This window comes from Suncus etruscus, chromosome 16, assembly GCF_024139225.1.
Source record: "Suncus etruscus isolate mSunEtr1 chromosome 16, mSunEtr1.pri.cur, whole genome shotgun sequence".
Taxonomy (NCBI): Eukaryota; Metazoa; Chordata; class Mammalia; order Eulipotyphla; family Soricidae; genus Suncus; species Suncus etruscus.
This window is the reverse complement of record NC_064863.1, coordinates 71,338,714-71,360,929: the sequence shown is the minus strand read 5'-3', so window position 1 is coordinate 71,360,929 and position 22,216 is coordinate 71,338,714. Positions and strand designations below refer to the sequence as shown.

The window sequence follows — 22,216 nt, the reverse complement described above, 5'->3', positions numbered from 1 at the left end:
GGACTAGAGAGAACTCTAAGAGTTGAGTACATGCTGTGTTTGTGGGAGGTCCAGGCATTGAGAATCATACCCTGAGAACCACTAGGAGTGAATACAGAGCTTGAGAAACCTTTAAGCACTGCCAGAGGCTATGCAAGCCCCATCACTGCTCCCCAGCAGAAAAGAAAGATTGTATATTTTGATTTAAAATAATTTCTTCACTAATAATATATAATTTAGTCAAATTTTCTACCAAAAGTATCTTATATAATGTGGCCTTAGGCTTTGGATCACTTAATTTTTATTAAGTTATCTCTGTAATTATCTATAAATTAAATACACATTATTGGCAAAACATATATTGAGGAAGGTTATTTCTTTTTAAAATTATTTTATTTTATTTATTTTTTGTTTGTTTTTGAGTCATACCTGGTGATATCAGAGGTAACTCCTGGGGGCCATTTGGGATGCTGGGGATTGAACTGAGTGAGGTCTGTCCTGGATCAGCTGCATGCAAGGCAAATGCCCTACTGCTGTGCTATCTCTCCAGCTTCTAGCCCATGATAATGATGATGATGATGATGATGATGATGGTGATGATTTTGGCAGTGCTCAGGGGTTACTCCTGGTTCTACACTCAGAAATTGCTCCTGGCAGGCTCAGGAGACCATATGGGATGCTGGGATTCAAATTGGGGTCTTTCCTGTGTTGGCTGAGTGCAATGCAAATGCCTTAACACTGTGCTATTGCTCCGGCCCCAAGATTCAATTTTCTTATTCATTTTTCCACTCTGTGTCTTTTAACTGGTGCATTTAGTGCACTGACATTGAGAGAGATGATTGTAGGAGTTTGGGGTGTTTGTGGGGTGTTGTGCTTTAAAGTAGACCCTCAGTTTTTCTTTTTAGGTTGGTTTTGAGTCTGTAAAGTTTCTGAGCTGTTGTTTATGCATGAACTTGTATATCCTTCATTCAAACTTGAATGAAAGTCTGGCTAGGTGAAATATTCTTGGTAAAGCATTCATTTAGTTGAATAATGTCACTATCTCCCACCACTACCTTTGGACATGGAAAGTTGCTTGTGGTAAATCTACTGTAAATCTAAAGGATGAATCCTTGTATGTAATTTCCCTTCTTTCTGTATTATATCCCTAGTTGTGTTTTTTTTTGTTTGTTTTTTTGTGGTTTTTGGGTCACACCCGGCAGTGCTCAGGAGTTACTCCTAGCTCCATGCTCAGAAATTGCTCCTGGCAGGCACAGGGGACCATATGGGACAACGGGATTCGAACCGATGACCTTCTGCATGAAAGGCAAACGCCTTACCTCCATGCTATCTCTCTGGCCCCTAGTTGTGGTTTTTATCATTGTGACTAGGGTGTATCTTGGGGTGCCTTTCTTTGGATCTTTTTTAGCTGGCACTCTTCGGGCATCCAGGATATGGTTTCATGTGCTTTTTATCTCTGGGAATTTCTCAGGAATGATGTCCTTGACTGTTGGTTCTTCATGGGGATTTTCTTTCTGAGTCTCTGGGACTCCAATAGTTCTAATGCTGTTTCTCTTGTCTTTATTCAATAGTTTTAATGTTGTATGTTCACTTTCTTTGAAAATTTTTCCATCTTCTAATTGCTTAAGGCTCTTTTCCAGCCTCTTCTGTTGGAGGTGTTCTGCAGCTCATCTTCCAGTTCACTAATTCTGTCCTTAGCAGCTGTTACTCTGCTAGTGATGCTTTTCACTGAGTTTTTCATTCCACCTACCATGTTTTTCAACCCTGATAGATTTTTGTTTTTGGGCCACACCTATTGAAGTTCAGGGGTTACTCCTGGCTATACACTCAGAAATTGCTCCTGGCTTGGGGAGATAATATGTGATACCAGGGGATTGAACCATGGTCCATCCTAGGTCAGTGCTTGCAAGGCCTTTAGCGCCACCACTCTGGCCCCACAGCCCTGATATTTTTGTTTGATTTTTTTCCTTTTACTTTCATATCCTCTTGAATCTTATGGGTTGTTTGTTCCATGGTTTCTTTGACTTCTTTAAATAGCCTTTACATTTCCTCTCTAAAGTCCTAATGCATGTGGCTGATGTTGTTTGGATCATCAAAACTGTCTTCAGTCACAAGTTGTGGTGGGGTTCTGTGTTATTCCCCACTGTGACCTTTGTAGTTTAATGCTGTTTTTTTAATGTGTGGTGGTGGGTTCCTTGACTAGAAGAAATGGCTGGTTTCCCACACATCAGTTTAATTCAAAATGGTGCTTTTTAAAGTTTAAATTACAGCCACAGCCCAGACCTGGTCCTGCTGGGCTTACACACCTCACTCCAATTCCACTCTTTTATCTTTGTATACTAAGACTTTTAACTCATGTGCTGATGAGATGATTCATTGAAAGAAAAAAAACTTCACGTAATAGCATTTGATTTGGTGACTGGGTTCTTTATCAGACAAGAAAGTTACTGGAGTTGAGAAATCAATAGCAATGAAGTGTAGGCAAACATCATTCCATATAAACTAAGGAAAAATATACATCAGTAGAACCAGAATTCTGTGTCTAGAAACATTGCTCAGTCAAAGTCAAAACATTAACTTGAGGATTCTACCCACATGCACAGGACAATGCAGTCCATGCAAAAATTAAAAAATGGGTAAAGTAATTGCTGTTTTTCTATGTATGTTTCAATATCCTTGAACTTGGGTTCTCAGGTAGGCAGGAGAGTGAAAATGAGAATGCAAATATGTTGGATGGGGCAAAACTCAGCTATTCTAAATCTTTTCCAGTCAACTTTCACCTGCACTCCCAGGGGCAGCTCCAGCCTCAACAAAATCAATGAGCTCCCCCTGCTAGGTGGTGGGGAATGGGTGAACCGAAGCTATGGGCTCCCACATGACATATCCCTTGGGCACCACTGGACTGGCTGGAAGGTAGAGACAACCTTGAGTTCACCTGGTTACAGGAGCTTGGTGAAGGTTAGTTCTTATTCTTATTTTAGTTTTTTAAAAATAATTTTTATTGTGACCAATGTGAATGACAAGTCTTTCACAGTTATATTTAAGGTAGATAGTGACAGTGAATTAGGAATTATTTCAGTTTAATTACTTATTTTTGTGATGTAAATACTTTTATTTAAAGCATCTGAGGGGGAGAAGGAGAAAAGAGGGCAAGAGAAAATGAAGGATTCTGTAGACTAGGGAAGAGAGCTTTTCCTTATTTTTAAAGAATTCATGTGAAGAGAGATTCTGATAGAACTCAGGAGATTGTCTACAAAATTCTTGCTGTAGAGTTTGGGGAATATGGAAACAGAGATAGTCAAGGGGTGAAGACAAGCCATCTATGAAGGCTCTGTTTTATGAATGATAATGCGTATTATCATTTTGATTAGTAACACTAGTACTAACTATAAAACATAGGCTTCATAGTTAATTTTGTTCATTAAAAAAATTCTTGAAGTAGTTTAAGAAATTACGTACATTTTTAAGAAATGCAGATGGTGTTACAGTATCCAAGGCATTATCTGTAGCACATAGGTAAGTGATTCCATCAATTAAGAGAGTATGGTAGACAAAGCTTGGAAAAGAACACATTGAAGAAATTAAGTACCCACACAGAAAAAAAATTTTTTTTGTTTTTTTTGGGCCACACCCGTTTGATGCTCAGGGGTTACTCCTGGCTAAGCGCTCAGAAATTGCCCCTGGATTGGGGGGACCATATGGGACACCGGGGGATCGAACCACGGTCCTTCCTTGGCTAGCGCTTGCAAGGCTTACCTCTAGCGCCACCTCTCCGACCCCCACACAGAAAATTTGATCTATTTACAAATTCATATTTTTGGCCGGAGAAATAGTACAGAGGGAAGGGAACTTGCATGTCCAATTGCCAGCATCTCATATAGTCTCTTGAGCACTGCCAGGAGTAATTCTTTTATTTCAAAATCTTTGAATTTTTATAAATAAATCCTTAAATGAATCACCATGAGATATACAGTTACAAAGTGGTTAATAATTGAGTTTCAGTCAATGTACAGTACCCTTCAGCAGGTACATTTCCTGCCATACCAATGTCCCCAGTTTTCCGTCTGCTTTCCCTCTGTCCTCTCCCCTACCTACCTCTGTGGCAGACATTTTGGAGTAATTCTTGAGTAAATAGCCAGGAATAAACCCTTTAGTACAGCTTGTTGTGGAACCTCCACCAAAAAACTATACTATTTTTTAGTTAGAATTAGAAAATCTTGCACATATTAAAAATTAAATGATGTTAAACAAAAATTTCATAATATTTGAATATTTAAAATAAAATCAATATATATTATTGTCATAAAGCCAAAATTTTATAAGGTTCTATATGTTATAGCTTTGATGTAAATAACTTACATTACAAAATTAAGTCAAAATTTGGATCAAGGGGCCAGAGATAATGCAGCGGTAGGGTGTTTGCCTTGCACTTGGCTGACCCAGGACGGACCTGGGTTCGATCTCTGGTCACCCAAGCAGGAGATTTCTGAGTACATAGCTAGGAATAACCCCTGATTGTCATGGGGTGTGGCCCAGAAACAAAAAAAAAAGTTTTTTTGATCAAATAGGACTGGAGAGATAGTACAGCAGGTAAGGTACTTGCCTTACATACAGTTGACTCAAGTTCTATCTCAGCAACCCTATTTGGTCCCTTGAGCACTGCCAGGAGTAATTCTTGAGTGCAGAGCCTGGAGTAACCCCTGAGCATTGCCAGATGTGGCCCAAAAATAAAACAAAAAACCCCCAAAAATTTGGATCAAGGAGCCGGAGTGGTAGCACAGTGTTAAGGTGCTTGCCTTGCAAGCAGCCAACACAGGATGGACCCTGGTTTGAATCCCAGCATCCCATTTGGTCCCCTGAGCCTTCCAGAGGCGACTTCTGAGTGCAGAGCCAGGAGTAACCCCTGAGTGCCACTGGGTGTGACACAAAAAACAAAAAAATTTTTTTGGATCAAATCGAAAATGTTATATGGTGACTGATTTCTACTTTCCCTATAATTTTGGACAGCCATATTTAATTTTGATATTTCTTCTTATTGTGATATATTAGTTTTTAAAACTTACAACTATTAAATACCAAATATTTTTGAGAAAAGGATAAATGGGAGGGATTAAACTCCCTTAGAGTATATGAGAGTCTACTTTTTCCTAACCATTCCAATTTCCAGATTTTCCTATATTTTCAGAGTCACATATAAGGAAGATAGAAGACACTTAAGAATTGTGTCTCTCTTTACTGTCCAATCTAAGCTTTAAAATGTAAGAGCGTGTCAATTGAAAGAGATGCTTGAGGATTAGGATTCAGCTCAGTTATTTTGAATTTTATATTTGCATGGTGAAAATGCTCAAATGCTAAATTGATTATTTAAGAGAGTAAGGAATCTCAGACACAGGTAGAAAAGACAATCTCAAAGGTAGAATAAAATACATACCCTTTTAATGTAAATTGCTCATATGTACCAGTAATTTCCTTCTACTAATATATATAATTTATATTGTATTTGTGCTATCTAAATTATTTAAAAATGTAGTCACCATGAAATTACAATTATTCGTGATTAATTTTTCAGGTATACAATGTTTTAAAACCTTTTCCTTCACCAGTGTCCACTTCCTTCCACCAATGCCTGTCCTGCTGTTTGCCTCCTACCTCTTGAATCTACAAATTCTGTAATCCCACACTACCCACCAGTCTAATTTTTGTTTCTGGCTGTGTCCAGGGATTACTCCTGGAGGAATAATATGTAATATGGAGGACCATATGTGATTCTGGGATTGAACCTGGATTGACTACATGCAAAGCAAATACCATACCTGCTATACCATACATGTACATATATGTGTATATATGTTTTATATCTATGGTTTATGTATATGTATATGTATATGTATATACATACATATATATTTACTTAGTGGTGCTCAGGGACTATTTCTGGCTTGAGATCACTCCTAGTGATGCTTAGGGGACCACATACAGTGTTGGGTATCAAACTAAACCCTTGATCTATCTCTCTGTCCCTTTTCATGATGATAGTGATTGTTTATGCACATATTCTCCATTTGAAAAATACTGTGATTTCGGGCCCGGAGAGATAGCACAGTGACGTTTGCTTTGCAAACAGCTGATCCAGGACCAAAGGTGGTTGGTTCAAATCCCGATGTCCCATATGGTCCCCTGTGCCTGCCAGGAGCTATTTCTGAGCAGACAACCAGGAGTAACCCCTGAGCACTGCCGGGTGTGACCCAAAAAAACCAAATATATATATATATATATTTCAAAATTAGGAGTATGCTGAAAATAGTTGCTGATTCTGACATATCTCTACAAGTTAAGTATTAGATTTAAAGTAAATTGATACTGGGAGACCAGAGAAATAGCACAGCATGTAGGGCATACCTTCTACATGGTATGATCTATGGCATCCCAGATGAGCCCTGAACCCTGCCAGGTGTGATCCCTGAGTGCAGAGCAAAGAGTAAGTCCTGAGCACAGCCAGGTGTGACCTCCCCCAAAAAACAGACAAAAGTTAAATCAATACTACTAATTTTAAAGTTTTATTTATTATGTTAGTAATATTAACAAACCATCTTTTTTTTTTTTTTTGTGGGTCACACCCGGCAGTGCTCAGGGGTTATTCCTGGCTCCAGAGTCAGAAATTGCTCCTGGCAGGCACGGGGGACCATATGGGGCACCGGGATTCGAACCGATGACCTCCTGCATGAAAGGCAAACGCCTTACCTCCATGCTATCTCTCCGGCCCCCAAACCATCTTTTGAATATTTAATTTCACTATTATACTGGTAACTGACAAAAGGTGACAAAGTTTGTATGACATAATACAACTTTTCTATTATTACCACATTCCACCATAAGGCAATTATTCTCTCTCCTTTTTCCCCTCCCTCCATTTCTCTCTTCCTCTTCCTTCCTTTTTCTGTACTCAGGTCTTACTCCTGGTACTGAGCTCAGGTATCACTGACTGGCTATGCCTGGTGGAACTCTATGTGGTACTGGGAATCAATCAAACCATGGTTGACTGCCTGCAAGGAAAATGCTTTATCTACTATACTCTCTCTGGTCTCAATATTTATGTATTTTTAAAAAGAAAGTAAAAGAAAGTTATAAACTAAAAACTTATTAAAATGGTAAGTTTTTCTGTTTATTTTTCAAATGAAAGCAGAAAAAGTAGTACCATATTTTTCAGCATATAAAACAACTGGGCATATAAGACGACCCCTAATTTTACAGTTAAAACATAGGGTTAGGCCTATATTTGCTGTATAAGACAGAACATTCCTGTGCTGTAACTGTATGTACCACATTGAGCCTGTCAAAACAAGCAAAAGTTCAAAGGTTATACTGTAATAGACTTCCTCTCTGACTCTGGCCACTGAGCAGGCTTTTTTTTTTTTTTTTTGTTTTTGGGCCACACCCGGTGGTGCTCAGGGGTTACTCCTGGCTGTCTGCTCAGAAATAGCTCCTGGCAGGCACGGGGGACCATATGGGACAGTGGGATTTGAACCAACCACCTTTGGTCCTGGATCGGCTGCTTGCAAGGCAAACGCTGCTATGCTATCTCTCCTAGCCCTCTGAGCAGGCTTTTTACAGTGTACCTTTGGGTACAGAACATTGTCTAATTTGCATGCATAAAAAGTCTTCTTGGACTGGCTGAGTTAGAGGGGCGATCCGAGCAGCCTTGCAGTGATTGGTGCAGGATCGAGTTGGAAAATTCGTTTCGTGGCAACATTCAGACGATTTTCATTTAGCGGCATATTGAAACATTTTTCGGGATATACTCAGCGTATAAGACGACCCCCAATTTTGGTTGACTTTTTTTCATTTCAAAAGTCATCTTATATGCTGAAAAATATGGTATGTGATATGGAAAAGAAGGATAATTACACTTCTCAAAGGAAATTTGTGTTATTTGACTTTGGAACCATACAAATGTTTTATTTAGTTATAAAATGTCATAAAAATAAAATTAAGGACAACTGCTCTTAAAAGAAGAAAAAAAGTTGAGGTTGTTCAAAATACTGGAGCACATGCTTGGCATGCTTGGGCTTTGTCTCTGGCACTGTAGACTCTCCTGAGCACTGCTTGCTGTGGGCCTGGATGATCCCAGCAATGCTGAGTAGTTTTTCCCCCATTAAAATGAAACAAAATGAAACTAAATTTATACCGATTAACACAGGAAAGAAATGATGATGACTTGGCGGTTTGGATAATGGTAAAGGTAGTAAGAGTCTGTATACTTTTTTGTTTGTTGTTTTCTTGGCGACCATGTCTAGGAGAACTCTGGACTTTACTCCTGTCTCTGTATTTAAGGATCAATCTTGGTGGGCAAGGGGACTATGTGGGGTTCCAGGGATCAATTTTAGGTTTGAGAAACTGGAAAGATGATATATGGGAAAAAAAGCAGAAGGCTTGTTTTGAGATGTTTGATAATGATGATGTGTTTGATTATATTCGAGATGTCTTTCAGGCATTCAACAAGAAGGTGCAATAGCATTTGGGCAGATGACTGTGAAATACAGGGAAACAGAGTAAAGATTCAAGTTAGAATGTACAAAGCAAATAGTACATGAGGAAATATCTGTTTAAAATAATTTTAGGTGATAAGTGAAAATAAACTACCATTTTTTTAGTATTAATTTTGCAGTCCTCAACATATGAATGGCTTTGGAAATGAATGTCTGTGGCTGCTAGAATGTCAAAAGAGATGTAATCAGATATTGTGTACCATCTAATAAAAAACAAACAATGCTTTGCCCTTGAATCCAATTACTTGGAAGATGATGAACTACATTTTGAATATGCAATCAGCAAAATAAATTATTGGGAAAACTAAGTTCTTAAAAATAAGTCATTGGGCCCGGAGAGATAGCACAGCGGCGTTTGCCTTGCAAGCAGCCAATCCAGGACCAAAGGTGGTTGGTTCGAATCCCGGTATCCCATATGGTCCCCCGTGCCTGCCAGGAGCTATTTCTGAGCAGACAGCCAGGAGTAACCCCTGAGCAACGCCGGGTGTGGCCCCCCCCCAAAAAAAAAGTCATAAGGAAAGAAATGGAAAAAAATATGTACATTATATACAGCAAGTTAAAAAAATGGACTGAATTGTGCCAGCATGTCTAAGATGCTGGCACAATGAAGATAGAAACAGATTAGTGGTTGCAACAGAAAAGGGAATGGTGTTGGGCTGTAGTGTTTGTACAGTGCTTTAGAACTTGTGATGCATGTGGCTGACTCAGTTTGATCCTTGGTATACTACATTGTCCTTGAACTTACCAGGAGTGATCCCTGAACACAACCAGAAGTGATCTCTGAGTACCACTGGATATGACTTCAAAATACAAACAAAGCAGAACAACAGCAAAAAAGAATTGGAATGGTAATTTATTTTGGGGAAGTGGTGTTTGGACCACAGCTGCTACTCAGAGTTACTTTCTTGCTTTGTGCTCAGGTATCTCTCCTCGAGGTGCAATGCTGAGGATCAAACTGAGGTCAGCAATAGGCCAGGCAAGCACTATCTCTTGGCATGGTATTTAATTTTGGACATACAGAAACTGTGAATAAAATAGGACATGGTGGGAGTTTTGGCAGGGTTCTATTTTTTGGGCCACAGAAGCAGTTTTGATGGGAGTTCCCTTGTACAAATTTATAAAGTGCACATTTGCCTGATTGTTTTGTTATTCTGTCTTATTTTACAATACAGATGTTAAAAACAAATCTCTTAAAAACAAGGAAGAGTCTAAATTATGTTCATTCTTTTATTCCCTATGAATTCCTATAACTAGCAAAATGTTCTCAAAATAGCTTTAAGATAGATATACCACATTATATCCTTTGTAACACTTAGGATGATGGTCATTATTCTTGGTTTTATACTATGTATTTACAAATGAATACATTTTATTTTTATGTATTTTTTGGGGGGGGTCAACCTGGCAGCGCTCAAGGGTTACTCCTGGTGCTGCACTCAGAAATCAATTGCTCCTGGCTGACTCAGGGGACCATATAGGATGCCGGGATTCAAATCACCGTCCTTCTGCATGCAAGGCAAATGCCCTACCTCCATAATATCTCTCCGGCTCATGTGTGCATTTTTACTTTATTATTTTCAGAAGGTACATAAAGCCTTTATTAGAGAAAGTGATATTTAGAAAGATCAGATATGAGATCTTTCTTTGAGGTGAGAGAGGGTGGGTGTCCAAAAAAGAGAACTACTCTTTTAAAATTCAGTTTGAATGTATCTAACATAATATGAACATAAAAAAGAATATGAAAGAATAGGTACACTTATAGAACCATCATCTAGTTAAAATGGTACATACGAAACATTTCTGTATTCACTTTCTCAGTGTGATTTTTTCCACCCTTTCCTTTGAACAAGTAGCAATTGTCTTGGATTGATTTGGTATTTATCACTCATTATTTCCATGAGTTTATTATTCCCATTAATGATTTTTTCTTTCATATATATATATTTATCCTTCCTAAGTTTCAGTTATATGCATACATATAACTAATGCTTTCTACACCATTAGAAATGGAATTCTCGCTGATAAATGTTGAAAAAGGATACTTTCGGTGACAATAAACTTACCTTCCCATTTGAATGGTGCTCTTTTGTTCAGCTTTAAGGAGCACTTGTCTAAGCACTATTGCTGTTGATTCCTAAAAATAAATCATTGCAAGCTGTTATTTGTGTTGTTTCATAAAAAATTGTAGTTTTCATCATTTTTTTTTACCTCCCTACAACCATTTCTGAGCCTTTCTCAGGCCTACTCAAAGATCTACTATAATGTATACTATATCCTTCCTGGGGGTTGATGAAAATAATTCAGTAATATGTTGTATTTCAAATGCAGCTAGAATGTAGATTCTTATGTTAAGGTATCATAGACTTTAAATTATTTTTTGGGTTATACCCAGCAGTGTTCAGGGGTTACTCCTGGCTCTACATTCAGAAATCACTCCAGGCAGGCTCAGGGGACCATATGAGATGCTGGGATTTGAACCACTGTCCTTCTGCATGCAAGACAAATGCCCTACTTCCATGCTAGACTTAAAATTTGATTCTAAATCTTTGCAATAGTTTGGTCTAAATTTCTATACCATGTTGTTTGTTTTTAAATAAAATATTTAAGCACCATGATTACAAGTGTGATTGTAAATGGGTTTCAGTCATAAACAGAATACCCCCCTTCACCACTGCAACATTCCCACCACCACTGGCCCCTCCCTCCTTCCCCACTCCTGCCTGTATTTTTTTACAGTTGCTTTATTAGATGTGATAATGCATAAGTATATCACACATTTTTTCTTTTTTATTAATATCTTTATTTAAACACCGGATTACAAATATGATTGTAGTTGAGTTCAGTCATGTAAAGAACACACTCCTTCACCAGTACATTTCCATCACCAATATCCCAAATGTCCCTTCCTCCCTGCCTGACAGGCTTTCTACTTCCCTCATTCATTCATTGTTTTTTTTTTTTTTTTTTTTTTTGGTTTTTGGGCCACACCCATTTGATGCTCAGGGGTTACTCCTGGCTATGCACTCAGAAATCGTCCCTGGCTTGGGGGGACCATATGGGACGCCGGGGGATCGAACCGCGGTCCTTCCTTGGCTAGCGCTTGCAAGGCAGGCATCTTACCTCTAGCGCCACCTTCCCGGCCCCTCATTCACATTGTTAAGATAATTGCAGTGTAGTTATTTCTCTAACTGCACTCACCATTCTTTGTGGTGAGCTTCAGATCGTGAGCTGGACCTTCCAACCCTCCTCTCTTTTGTCTTTAAGAATTATTGCAAAAATGTCTTTTATTTTTCTTAAAACCCATAGATGAGTGAGATTATTCTGCATTTCTCTCTCTCCCTCTGACTTATTTAATTCAGCATATTAGATTCCATATACATCCATGCAAAGGAAAATGTCATGACTTCATCTCTTCTGACGACTGCATAATATTCCATTGTGTATATGTACCACACTTTCTTCAGCCATTCATCTGTTGAAGGGCATCTTGGTTGTTTCCAGAGTCTGGCTATTGTAAATAGTGCTGCAATGAATATAGGTGTGAAAAAGGGATTTTTGTATTGTATTTTTGTGTTCCTAGGGTATATCCCTATGAGTGGTATAGCCGGATTATATGGAAGCTCAATTTCCAGTTTTTGGAGGAATTTCTATATTGCTATCCATAAAGGTTGGACTAGATGGCATTCCCACCAGCAGTGACTAAGAGTTCCTTTCTCTCCACATCCCTGTCAGCACTCAGCACTGCTTGTTCTCATTCTTTGTGATGTGTGCTAATCTCTGTGGTGTGAGATGGTACCTCATAGTTGTTTTGATTTGCATCTCCCTGATGATTAGTGATGAGGAAAATTTTTTTCATGTGTCTTTTGGCCATTTGTATTCCTTCTTTGACAAAGTGTTCATTTCTTCTCCCCATTTTATGATGGGATTAAATGTTGTTTTTTTTTTTCTTGTTAAATTCTGTCAATTCCCTGCATATTTTGGATATTAGCCCCTTATCTTATGGGTACTGGCTGAATAGTTTCTCCCACTCAGTGGGTGGCTCTTGTATCCCGGGCACTTTTTCCTTTGAGATGCAGAAGCTTCTCAGCTTAATATAGTCCCATCTGTTTATCTCTGCTTCCATTTGTTTGGAGAGTGCTGTTTCCTCCTTAAAGATGCCTCTAGTCTCAATGTCCTGGGGTATTTTACCTACGTGTTGTTCTATATACTTTATGGTTTCAGGTCTGATATCAAGGTCTTTAATCTATTTGGATTTTACCTTCGTACATGGTGTTAGCTGGGGGTCTGAGTTTGCTTTTTTGCAAGTGGCTAACCAGTTGTGCCAACATCACTTGTTGAAGACGCTTTCCTTCCTCCATTTAGGATTTCTTGCCTCTTTATCAAAAATTAGGTCTGGGGAACATCCTCTGAGTACTCAAGCCTATTGCACTGATCTGAGGATCTGTCTTTATTCCAATACCATGCTGTTTTGATAACTATTGCTTTGTAATACAGTTAAAATTGAGGAAAGTAATGCCTCCCACACTCCTTTTCCCAAGGATTTCCCAAGGATTGCTTTAGCTATTTGTGGGTGTTTTATTGTTCCAAATAAATTTCAGAAGTTTTCTTTATTCTTCTGTTTAATTATCAATCTCCTTATTAGCTATATTAAGGTATATACAAATAAGAAACAGTCATATTCTGGAATGGGTGACATTCAAAATAAGCTTGGTAAGAGACAAGTTATCATGTAATAGTCACATGAAGGAAACATTTTATTTTTTATTTTCAATTTTATTTTGTTGAAACAATTGTGATCTACAGAGTCCTTCATAGTTGAATTTCAGATAGACAAAGGGTCAGGGCCTTTACCACCATCAGTCAACCTCCCTTCACCAATGTTCCCTGCGTGTATGCTATACCACCACTCTTTGCCCCCTGGCTTGCCAGTATAACAGGTCACTTTAAGTATAGTTTGTTAAAGTTTAGATCCCTTGATTCTATTATCATTGACTTTGGTTTGGGTATTTAGTTCTGTCCTTATTTATTTCTCTGCCAAAACTCCTAAGAACATTTGGCCTTTCTTTGATCTTCTTAGTTTTATAGAAAAATGTGGGAATATGTGGTAAAATACAGCAATCTGTGTCCCAAGGTTCTATGAAAAAGGTGGGAGCCCCAATATAAAAAATAAGAGATTAAAAAAAAGTTGTGTGCGTGGCAGTTTTTTTTTTGTTGTTGTTTGTTTGCATAGGCACAGCAAAATATGGTGGAAATAGAAAGAAAAACCTTTTGACCTAAAAACAGGGAGACCTTACTCATGAAACATCCTGGCATAAGACCGACTAAAGGCTTCAGGCATACTTAAGTTATCTAACCCCAAAGTCTTTCTCTGTGGTCCCAGTAAAAGTTCTTCACAGTCATGGCTGTCACAGTTTCTGTAGTTCAGAATCCTGGTTTTTGTCCAGATCCTATGTCAAAGTCAAGGTGGCAGGAGTGTCTCCTGTTTCCATGTCACCATTAGGTGGCAATTTGGAAAGCCCTGCCTTGAAAGCATGTTGCTATTGCCAAGTCATCAGGGTGTCATATGAACTCATTCTGGAGCAAATCGATGTCAGGGCAGCATTAGGGCCTCCCTTGGTGAAAGTCTGAATCCTGGTGCTGGTGTAGAAAACCATGTTGGTTCCGTAGATGGGATCTAACGCTCAGGAGTGAATGTCCAATATCCAATATTCTGGAGCCTAAGCCTAGTCACTGTGACAAATGTTCAGGGCTTGTGGCTCCACTGCAATATAAAATGTATGTGCTCCTATCTCTATTAGATTAGAAATTGAGGAAACATTTTAAATACATATAATGTAAAAATACAGGTGGCACTAGATAACTGGTTTGATTTTTTTTGGAGGATTTGGTCCATATCTGGTGGTGCATAGAAATCATGTTGGTGGTGCTTGATCAAACCTGGGCTGATCATATATAAGACAAGCACCCTAGAAATTATACTATCTCTCTGGCCTGATAACTGATATAGTTTTTAATTACATCTTATCTTAATTAATAAATGAACTGAAGTAATACTGGTTATAACACTTGTTCTAGGAGTACAAGTTTACAAACTATGCCTATCATCAAAATATCAATAACCCTTCTTCACAGTTTACTGGGGTTCCTTCATCCTTCACTCTCATCCCAATCCACTATAACTTCAGTTCTGTAGTTACAATTCAAAGGTTTGTTTTGGTTTTCTTTTGTCCATCCCTTTGCCTTTTATATATTAATATTATGAATGAAAACATTGGTATTTGTCTTTCTTATGAGTTTTAAGTATAATTTCCCCTGGCTTCATCTGTGTTGTAAGAAGTAACAAGATTTCATCTTTTTTATTTTTTTAATAGCTTAGAAGTAGTCCATTGGAACATATACACACAACTCTTTCCATTCATTTGTATCTGGATACAACTATTGCTAGACACATCTATTTTGAGGTTGCTTCTACGTTTATGTTCTAACTAGTGCAACAATTAGTGTATATACATTATACATGTATGTATAATGTATATATATATAAAATATATTTGTATATATACACATATATACTCACATATTTAGTGTTTTGTAATCTTTTTTTTAAACTTTATTTATTGATTGGTTAGTTGTTGGGCCACACCCAGTGGTGCTCACTGATTACTCCTGGCTCTGTGCTTAGAAATCCACCCTGGCAGGGTGGGGGACCATGCGGGTGCTGGAATTGAACCGGATCCCTCCCGAGTCAGCTGCATGCAAGGTAAACTCACTACTGCTGCGCTATCTCTCTGGCCCCAGCGTTTTGTATTTTTTGAATAGATGACAAGAAGTAGTAATGTTGCATTATTTGGTATATATACTATATATTAGATAATTAGTAGATATATTAATATATATTATATGGTATGTATGTATGTATATATATTGGTTTTTGGCAGTGCTCAGGGGTTCCTCCTGGCTCTATGCTCAGAAATCACTCCTGGCAGGCCTGGGGGACCATATGGGATGCTGGGATTCAAACCACCATCCTCTGCATCTAAGGCAAACGCCATACCGCTGTGCTACCTCTCCGGCCCCATATTTTTTATTTTTTGGGAAGATGTATACTATCTTTCAAGAGGTTTAACCAATATACACGCCCACAATATACAAGTTTTTTTTTTTTCCCCACCACAACTCATACACACTTGCTTTTGTTTCTGGTCTTTGTATTTGGTCTATGCTCTGTACATGTTCTACTTTTAGCTCTGTACATGGGAGTTGTTCCCAGTTCTCAGGAGAACATGTGTGCCTGGAATCAAAATATGATCTCTGCATGCAAAGTAAGTGCTCCAGCCTATTGAGTTATCTCTCTGGTTTTGTTTCAGATATGTAAATTTATTTTTAAATTTAAGTTTAGGCACTGGATTTATAATATTGTTAATGTTAGGGTTGCATGCACGAATCATTTCAGCACTACATTCTCTACCAGTGTTCATTACCCACCACGATTGTCCCAGTATTTCCCCACTTCCAACCAAGTTTCTTCCACCTCTTCCCCATGGAAATCTTCCTACAAAAGATAGTTTTAGGTTTCTGTTGCCTTGATCAAATTCAGGGCCTTGCACATTCTGTTGCCTATGGTATTTGTTATCTCTTTACTATGTTTTATTATATCATACACATGAAGGAGATTGTTTTGTATCTGTTCCTCTCCTGACTAACTTCACTCAGCCTCATACTCTCCAGATCCATTTATGTGGCAACAAATTGAATGATTTCACCTACTTTTACAGATGTAAAATGGCATCTCATTCTGATTTGCCTTATATTGTTCTATTTTTTTTTTTTTTTTTGGTTTTTGGGCCACACCCGGCAGTGCTCAGGGGTTCCTCCTGGCTGTCTGCTCAGAAATAGCTCCTGGCAGGCACGGGGGACCATATGGGACACCGGGTCTCGAACCAACTACCTTTGGTCCTGGATCGGCTGCTTGCAAGGCAAACGCCGCTGTGCTATCTCTCCGGGCCCCTTATATTGTTCTATTAAGTCCTTTAAAGCTAAGCCTTTAATATCATGAAACTATTGGCCACCTGTATGGTTTTATTTTTTTTTAAAGTGGCTATACATGGTTTTAAATTAAAAAATTAAAGATACTTTTTTGAATGGGATGTTGAACGAAGGTAAAGTGACATGCGATACCCTATCAGTAATAGTACTATAAACCACAGTGCCTAAAAGTAAAAAGGAATGAAAACCATGCCTGACATGGCAGGAGGGTGGGAAGGAAACTGGGGACACTAATGGAAGGAAGTGGACTCTACTGAAGATTGGTGCTGGAACATTGTGCACCCGAAACTCAATTATGAATAGTTTTGTAGCTTGTAGTCATGGTGATTAAATAAGAAAAAAATGTGTTGGGGCACCTTCACATTAGTGCTCAAGGATCTAGGATCACTCCTGGAGATAGTGAGTCTAGAGACGTATTGACTGATGGTTTGGTGCTTGACTGAGTTATATGTTTCTGCATGTGACTGTAGTTCTGTAGTTATTTATAGTTCTGGCCATAGAACTATATAACCCTTGGTGCTCTGTTGGAGCTTGGGATTGAATTCAGGACCTTGCACATTCGAAATATGAGTTCCACCACCTTGGGATATTTCCTAGACCCAAGTTGTATAAGTCCTTATATTTTTTCTTAAATATAGCCCCTTGTTAGAGGTATGATGTACATAGACTTTCTTATTCAGTAGCAACTTCTTATTTTATTGATAATTTCGTTAACTTGGTTTAGCTTGATGTAGTCCCCTATCCTTTTATTTATTTTTGGCCACACCCAGTAATACTCAAGGTTTATTTCTGGCTCTGTGTTGAGGAATCACTCCTGGCAGGCTCTGGGAATCAAGTATGGGTCAGCTATATTCAAGGCAAGTGCACTATTTATTGTACTATCTCTCTGATCCCTCTGATTCTATTATGTTTTTATTTTTTGAAGTGATGGTAGCTAAAAGTTCATCAATTTTACTTATCTTCTCGAAGAGCTAGTTCTTGAGCTTATTTTGGGGGGGGCACACTCAGCAATACTCAGGGGTTACTCTTGGCTTGACACTTAGGAATTAACTCTTGTTGGTGCTCTGGGGATTTATATGGCATGACACGAATTGAACCTAGTTTGGTTGCCTGCAAGGCAGGAGCTTTACTCACTGCACATTCTATGGCCCCCTGTTTGGTGATGGTAGGAGGAAGTCACAATTTTAAAAAAGAGCAATCTTTATTTGCTCTCCAGTTTCTCTAGAGGAAAACAAACTGAACACAGGATCCTTCATTCACTATATTTTGACCACTTTTCTGACCTTATCTACAGCCCCTATTATCCCAGAGTGACATATACTGTTCTAGTCATCATCCGTTTTTGAGGGTCCCCAAACAAATTAATGCTGTTTCCTCTGCCTGGAATCCTCACTTCTCTTTCTTGTACCTGGGGAGGTCTGTTTTATCGCTTCTAAAAGAGGCATTCTAACACCATTTGAGTGTTAGAGGAGAAATCTTGACCTATCATCCTTTTAACATAGTGGGAAAAACTGATAATAGCTTTTGGATGTAAAGAGACCATGCTAAGCAGTTGTCCTCTCTGCTGCATCTCTCACACCTTTATCCAGGGACTTCGTCGCTAGCATGTATATATATATATATATGTTAAATATATATATTTAACAAATAGAAATGTATATATATGTATATATATGTTAAATATATATTTAACAAATAGAAATGTATATATGTATATATGTTAAATATATATTTAAAAAATAGAAATGTATATATATGTATATGTATGTCAAATATATATATATATTTAACAAATAGAAATGGTGGTTGAACTGCAAGGTCATTTCTTTTTTTTTTTTTTTTTTTGGGTCACACTCGGCAGTGCTCAGGGGTTATTCCTGGCTCCAGGCTCAGAAATTGCTCCTGGCAGGCACAGGGGACCATATGGGACGCCGGGATTCGAACCGATGACCTCCTGCATGAAAGGCAAACGCCTTACCTCCATGCTATCTCTCCGGCCCCGCAAGGTCATTTCTTGGCGGGGGCAGAGAACAACGCTAAGGGGAAAGAAAGAAAAGTGGCTGTGAATCAGAGCTAAGTGGGCCGCGCGCAGTACCAATCCTACCCGGTAGGCGGCGCACGTGCGCCCCCGCAGTTCGAAAACGCCAGCGGCACCAGCCTGAGATTCACCCTTGTAGCCGCGGGGCCGCGCGGGGGAGTGACCTCTCGGGGGCGGGGCTTCGTGGGGGCGGGGCTTAACGCTCCCGGGCCGCCCTAAGGGGCTCGGCTGGGCGCGCTAGCCCCAAAAAGCCGAAGCCACGGCTTGGAGCTGTGGCCCCCGGTGTACCTTATAGGAGCCGCCGGTTAGGGCCAGTTCCGCCAGGATAGATCGGCCATTAGCAATGCAGCTGTAGGTGATCGTCATAGAGGGCGGCTCTGGGAAAGGAAAGGAAAAGCTCCCGCCAGCCCTAACCGCCCGCGACCGACTCGCGGACCGGAGCTGGGCTCCGGGGGGCGGAGCCTGTGCCTGCGCATGCGCGAGGAGCGGTTGATTGGCAGGAAGGAGGCAGGAGGCGGGATCATCTCTTGCCTAGGCCGAGCCTTTGTTGAGACCTCCTGGGTGAAGTTTCTGGAAACTTCTCCAGGGTTTTTAAAGTCGTTTCAGATCCACTTTGCATCACTACCCGCCTGTCATTGACTTGCAGCCTCGAACTGTTGGGGGCCAGAGCGGTGTGGCCCACTCCCCTCTCCCCACAAAAAAGAGAGAGGGTGTTTAAGAGGAAAGGTCTTTCCCTGCAAGGTCTTTCCCTGAAGTTCTCCCCAGCGTGTTTTCAAGAGAAAAACATGTCCTTTATTTATTAGACATTTTTATTTTATTAAATTACTGGGATACAGAGTTGAAAAATTGTTGATAGTTGAATTTTGGTCATATAATATTCCAACAACCATTCCTTAAACAGTGTTCATTTCTTGCTACCAGTTCCCCAAGTTAATTTTCTGTTGTCGCACCCCTACATCCTGTACCCCCCCTTTCTCTTTCTCTTGTTTTTGGGCCACTCCTGGTGGCACTCAGGGGTTACTCTTGGCTCTGTGCTCAGAAATTGGTCCTGACTCTGGGATGCCAGGGATCAAACCCCAGGCCCATCCTGGGTCGGTTACATGCAAGCGCTATCACTGTGCTACCACTTCTGGCCCCTCTCTGTCTTTTTTTAAAATTAAATTTCTTTATTTTAGACATTGTGGTTTACAGAGTTTTCATAAATACAGTTATTTCTGGCAGTCAGTATGCCAACACCAATCCCACCACCAATGTAACATTTCCTCTACTCTGGTCATCAGAGTGATGGACCAGACCAACCTCTCGAAAGCCTGTTCCTTGGCAAGTATATATAAATATATATTGCTTGGTACAAATAAATGTCAATAAATTATAGAAATAAAAGCATTAAAAGAAAATTTGTGAAAATTATCATATCTTTTTTTTTTTTTGGTTTTTGGGCCACACCCAGCGGTGCTCAGGGGTTACTCCTGGCTGTCTGCTCAGAAATAGCTCCTGGCAGGCACGGGGGACCATATGGGTCACCGGGATTCGAACCAACCACCTTTGGTCCTGGATCGGCTGCTTGCAAGGCAAACGCCGCTGTGCTATCTATCCAGGCCTGAAAATTATCATATCTAACAATGGGATGTTATATCATTGTTTGAAGGTCTATTAAGCTATATATTGCCTCTTGAGTGTTATATTGTTAATTTTATTTGTTAAAATTCTGTGGCTTCTATGATAATTTCAGATCTAAGTTAGTGTATACCTCTGGGAAATCAGTACTAAACTTAAGTGAATATTGTACTGCCTCGTAAGCAGCAGCTCAGTCCACAAATTTGAGAAATTGGACTGATGAGCTCATATGATGAGAGTGGTGGTTTGTAGGGGCCTTCTGAAGGGCCCCAGTATGATCAGCTGCAAGGCTGGTGTGTCCATGAGTTAGTTGTTCTCGTTGGTTGGGCTTCTCTTTCAAGAGTTAGATGAGTCTATGGTGTTGGTTGCTTGCCAACATGGAGGCCACTTCTTTTTCTTTTTTTTTTTTTCTTTTTTTTAGTTTTTGGGCCACACCCGGCGGTGCTCAGGGGTTACTCCTGGCTGTCTGCTCAGAAATAGCTCCTGGCAGGCACGAGGGACCATATGGGATACCGGGATTTGAACCAACCACCTTTGGTCCTGGATAGGCTGCTTACAAGGCAAATGCCGCTGTGCTATCTCTCCGGGCCCCACTTCTTTGTCTTAACTGTACTTTCCACTCATTTCTATTGACTTTGGGTATTATTTTCATACCATGGGGTTTGTTTTTATATCTCACAGATGAGTGTGATTGTATATGTCTGTCTCATCATTCATTTCACTCAGCATAACACTTCCTATTTCTATTCATGCACCAGTGAACATTTCCTGCTACCAATGTCCCTGTTTCCCTCTGTTTCTCCCCCTGCCTGCCTCTAAGACAGATATTTTTTTTTCTATCTTTCTCTTAGTCTCTCTTTCATTTTTCCCTTTTAAACACTGTGGTTTGCAATATTGTGGCTGAAGAAGTATTATGCCTATCACTTAGTCACCTTTCAGCACCCAATTCATGTTCATAGTGACGTTTTCCTTATATCATTGTCATAATCGTCCCTTCTCTGCCCTAACTGCACTCTCCAGCCATTTGTGGCAAATGTCCTCCCACGGAGTAGTTCTCCTGTCTCTATTGTCTCTGGATACTATTACCATACTATCATTTTTTAAATATATAAGAGAGATTATTCTGTTTATCCCTTTTCCTCTGACTCATTTCACTTAGCATAATACTCTCCATATCTATCCATGTATAAGCAAATTTTACGACTTCACTTTTCCTAATAACTGTGTAGTATTCCATTGTGTAGCTGTAACAGTTTCTTTAGCCATTCATCTGTTGTCAGGTACCTGGGTTGTTTTCAGATTCTGGTTATCGTTAATAGTGCTGCCATGAACATAGGAATGCAGAAGCTTTTGTACATTATGTGTTTGGGCTCCAAGAGGATATTCCTAGGAGTGGTAATGCTAGATCATTATGGAAGCTTATATGATAATGAGCTAAGTAAAAAATTTTCCTAGCTTTTTGAAGAATATCCATATTGTTTTCTGAAAAGGTTGGACTAGTTGACATTCCCATCAGCTGTGAATGAGAGTCCCTCTCTCCCCACATTTACACCAGCATTGGTTGTTTTTATTTTTTTGTGATGTGTGCCAGTCTCTGTAGTGTAAGATGATATCTCATTGTTGTTTTGATTAGGATCTCCCTGATGATTAGTGACATAGAGCATTTTTTTTAAATATGCCTTTTGGCTATTTGTATTTTTTTCTCTGAGGAAATGATTGTTCATTTCTTCTCCCCATTTTTGCTTGGGGTTGGATATATTTTTCTTGTTAAGCTCTACTAGTGCCTCATATACCTTAGATATTTATCTCTTATCAGACCCATTGTTTCTTTTAGCGCATTGTTTTTTTTTATAGTATTTCTAAAATTATTTTATCTAAAGTTATAGAGTTGTTTGGTACTGTTAGAACCTCTGAGTTTTTATCTTCTTTTACTGTGTTGGTGGGCTTGTAATTTTCCCCATTGTGTCTACTGTGATCTGGATGAATCTTC

General features: G+C 39.3%; 1 protein-coding gene across 1 annotated transcript in view; it reads right to left on the bottom strand.

Moving 5' to 3' along the window:
* Nucleotides 1-18,975, bottom strand: part of LOC126032203 (uncharacterized) — a 57,544-nt gene extending 38,569 nt beyond the window's left edge. Inside the window, exons 1-3 of the mRNA XM_049789879.1 lie at nucleotides 18,898-18,975; nucleotides 10,589-10,659; nucleotides 3,439-3,535 (exon numbers count right to left, since the gene is read on the bottom strand). Coding sequence (XP_049645836.1) covers nucleotides 3,439-3,535; nucleotides 10,589-10,659; nucleotides 18,898-18,975 — 246 coding nt within the window. The remainder of the gene's footprint in view (nucleotides 1-3,438; nucleotides 3,536-10,588; nucleotides 10,660-18,897) is intronic.
* Between the last annotated feature and the right edge of the window lie 3,241 nt (nucleotides 18,976-22,216).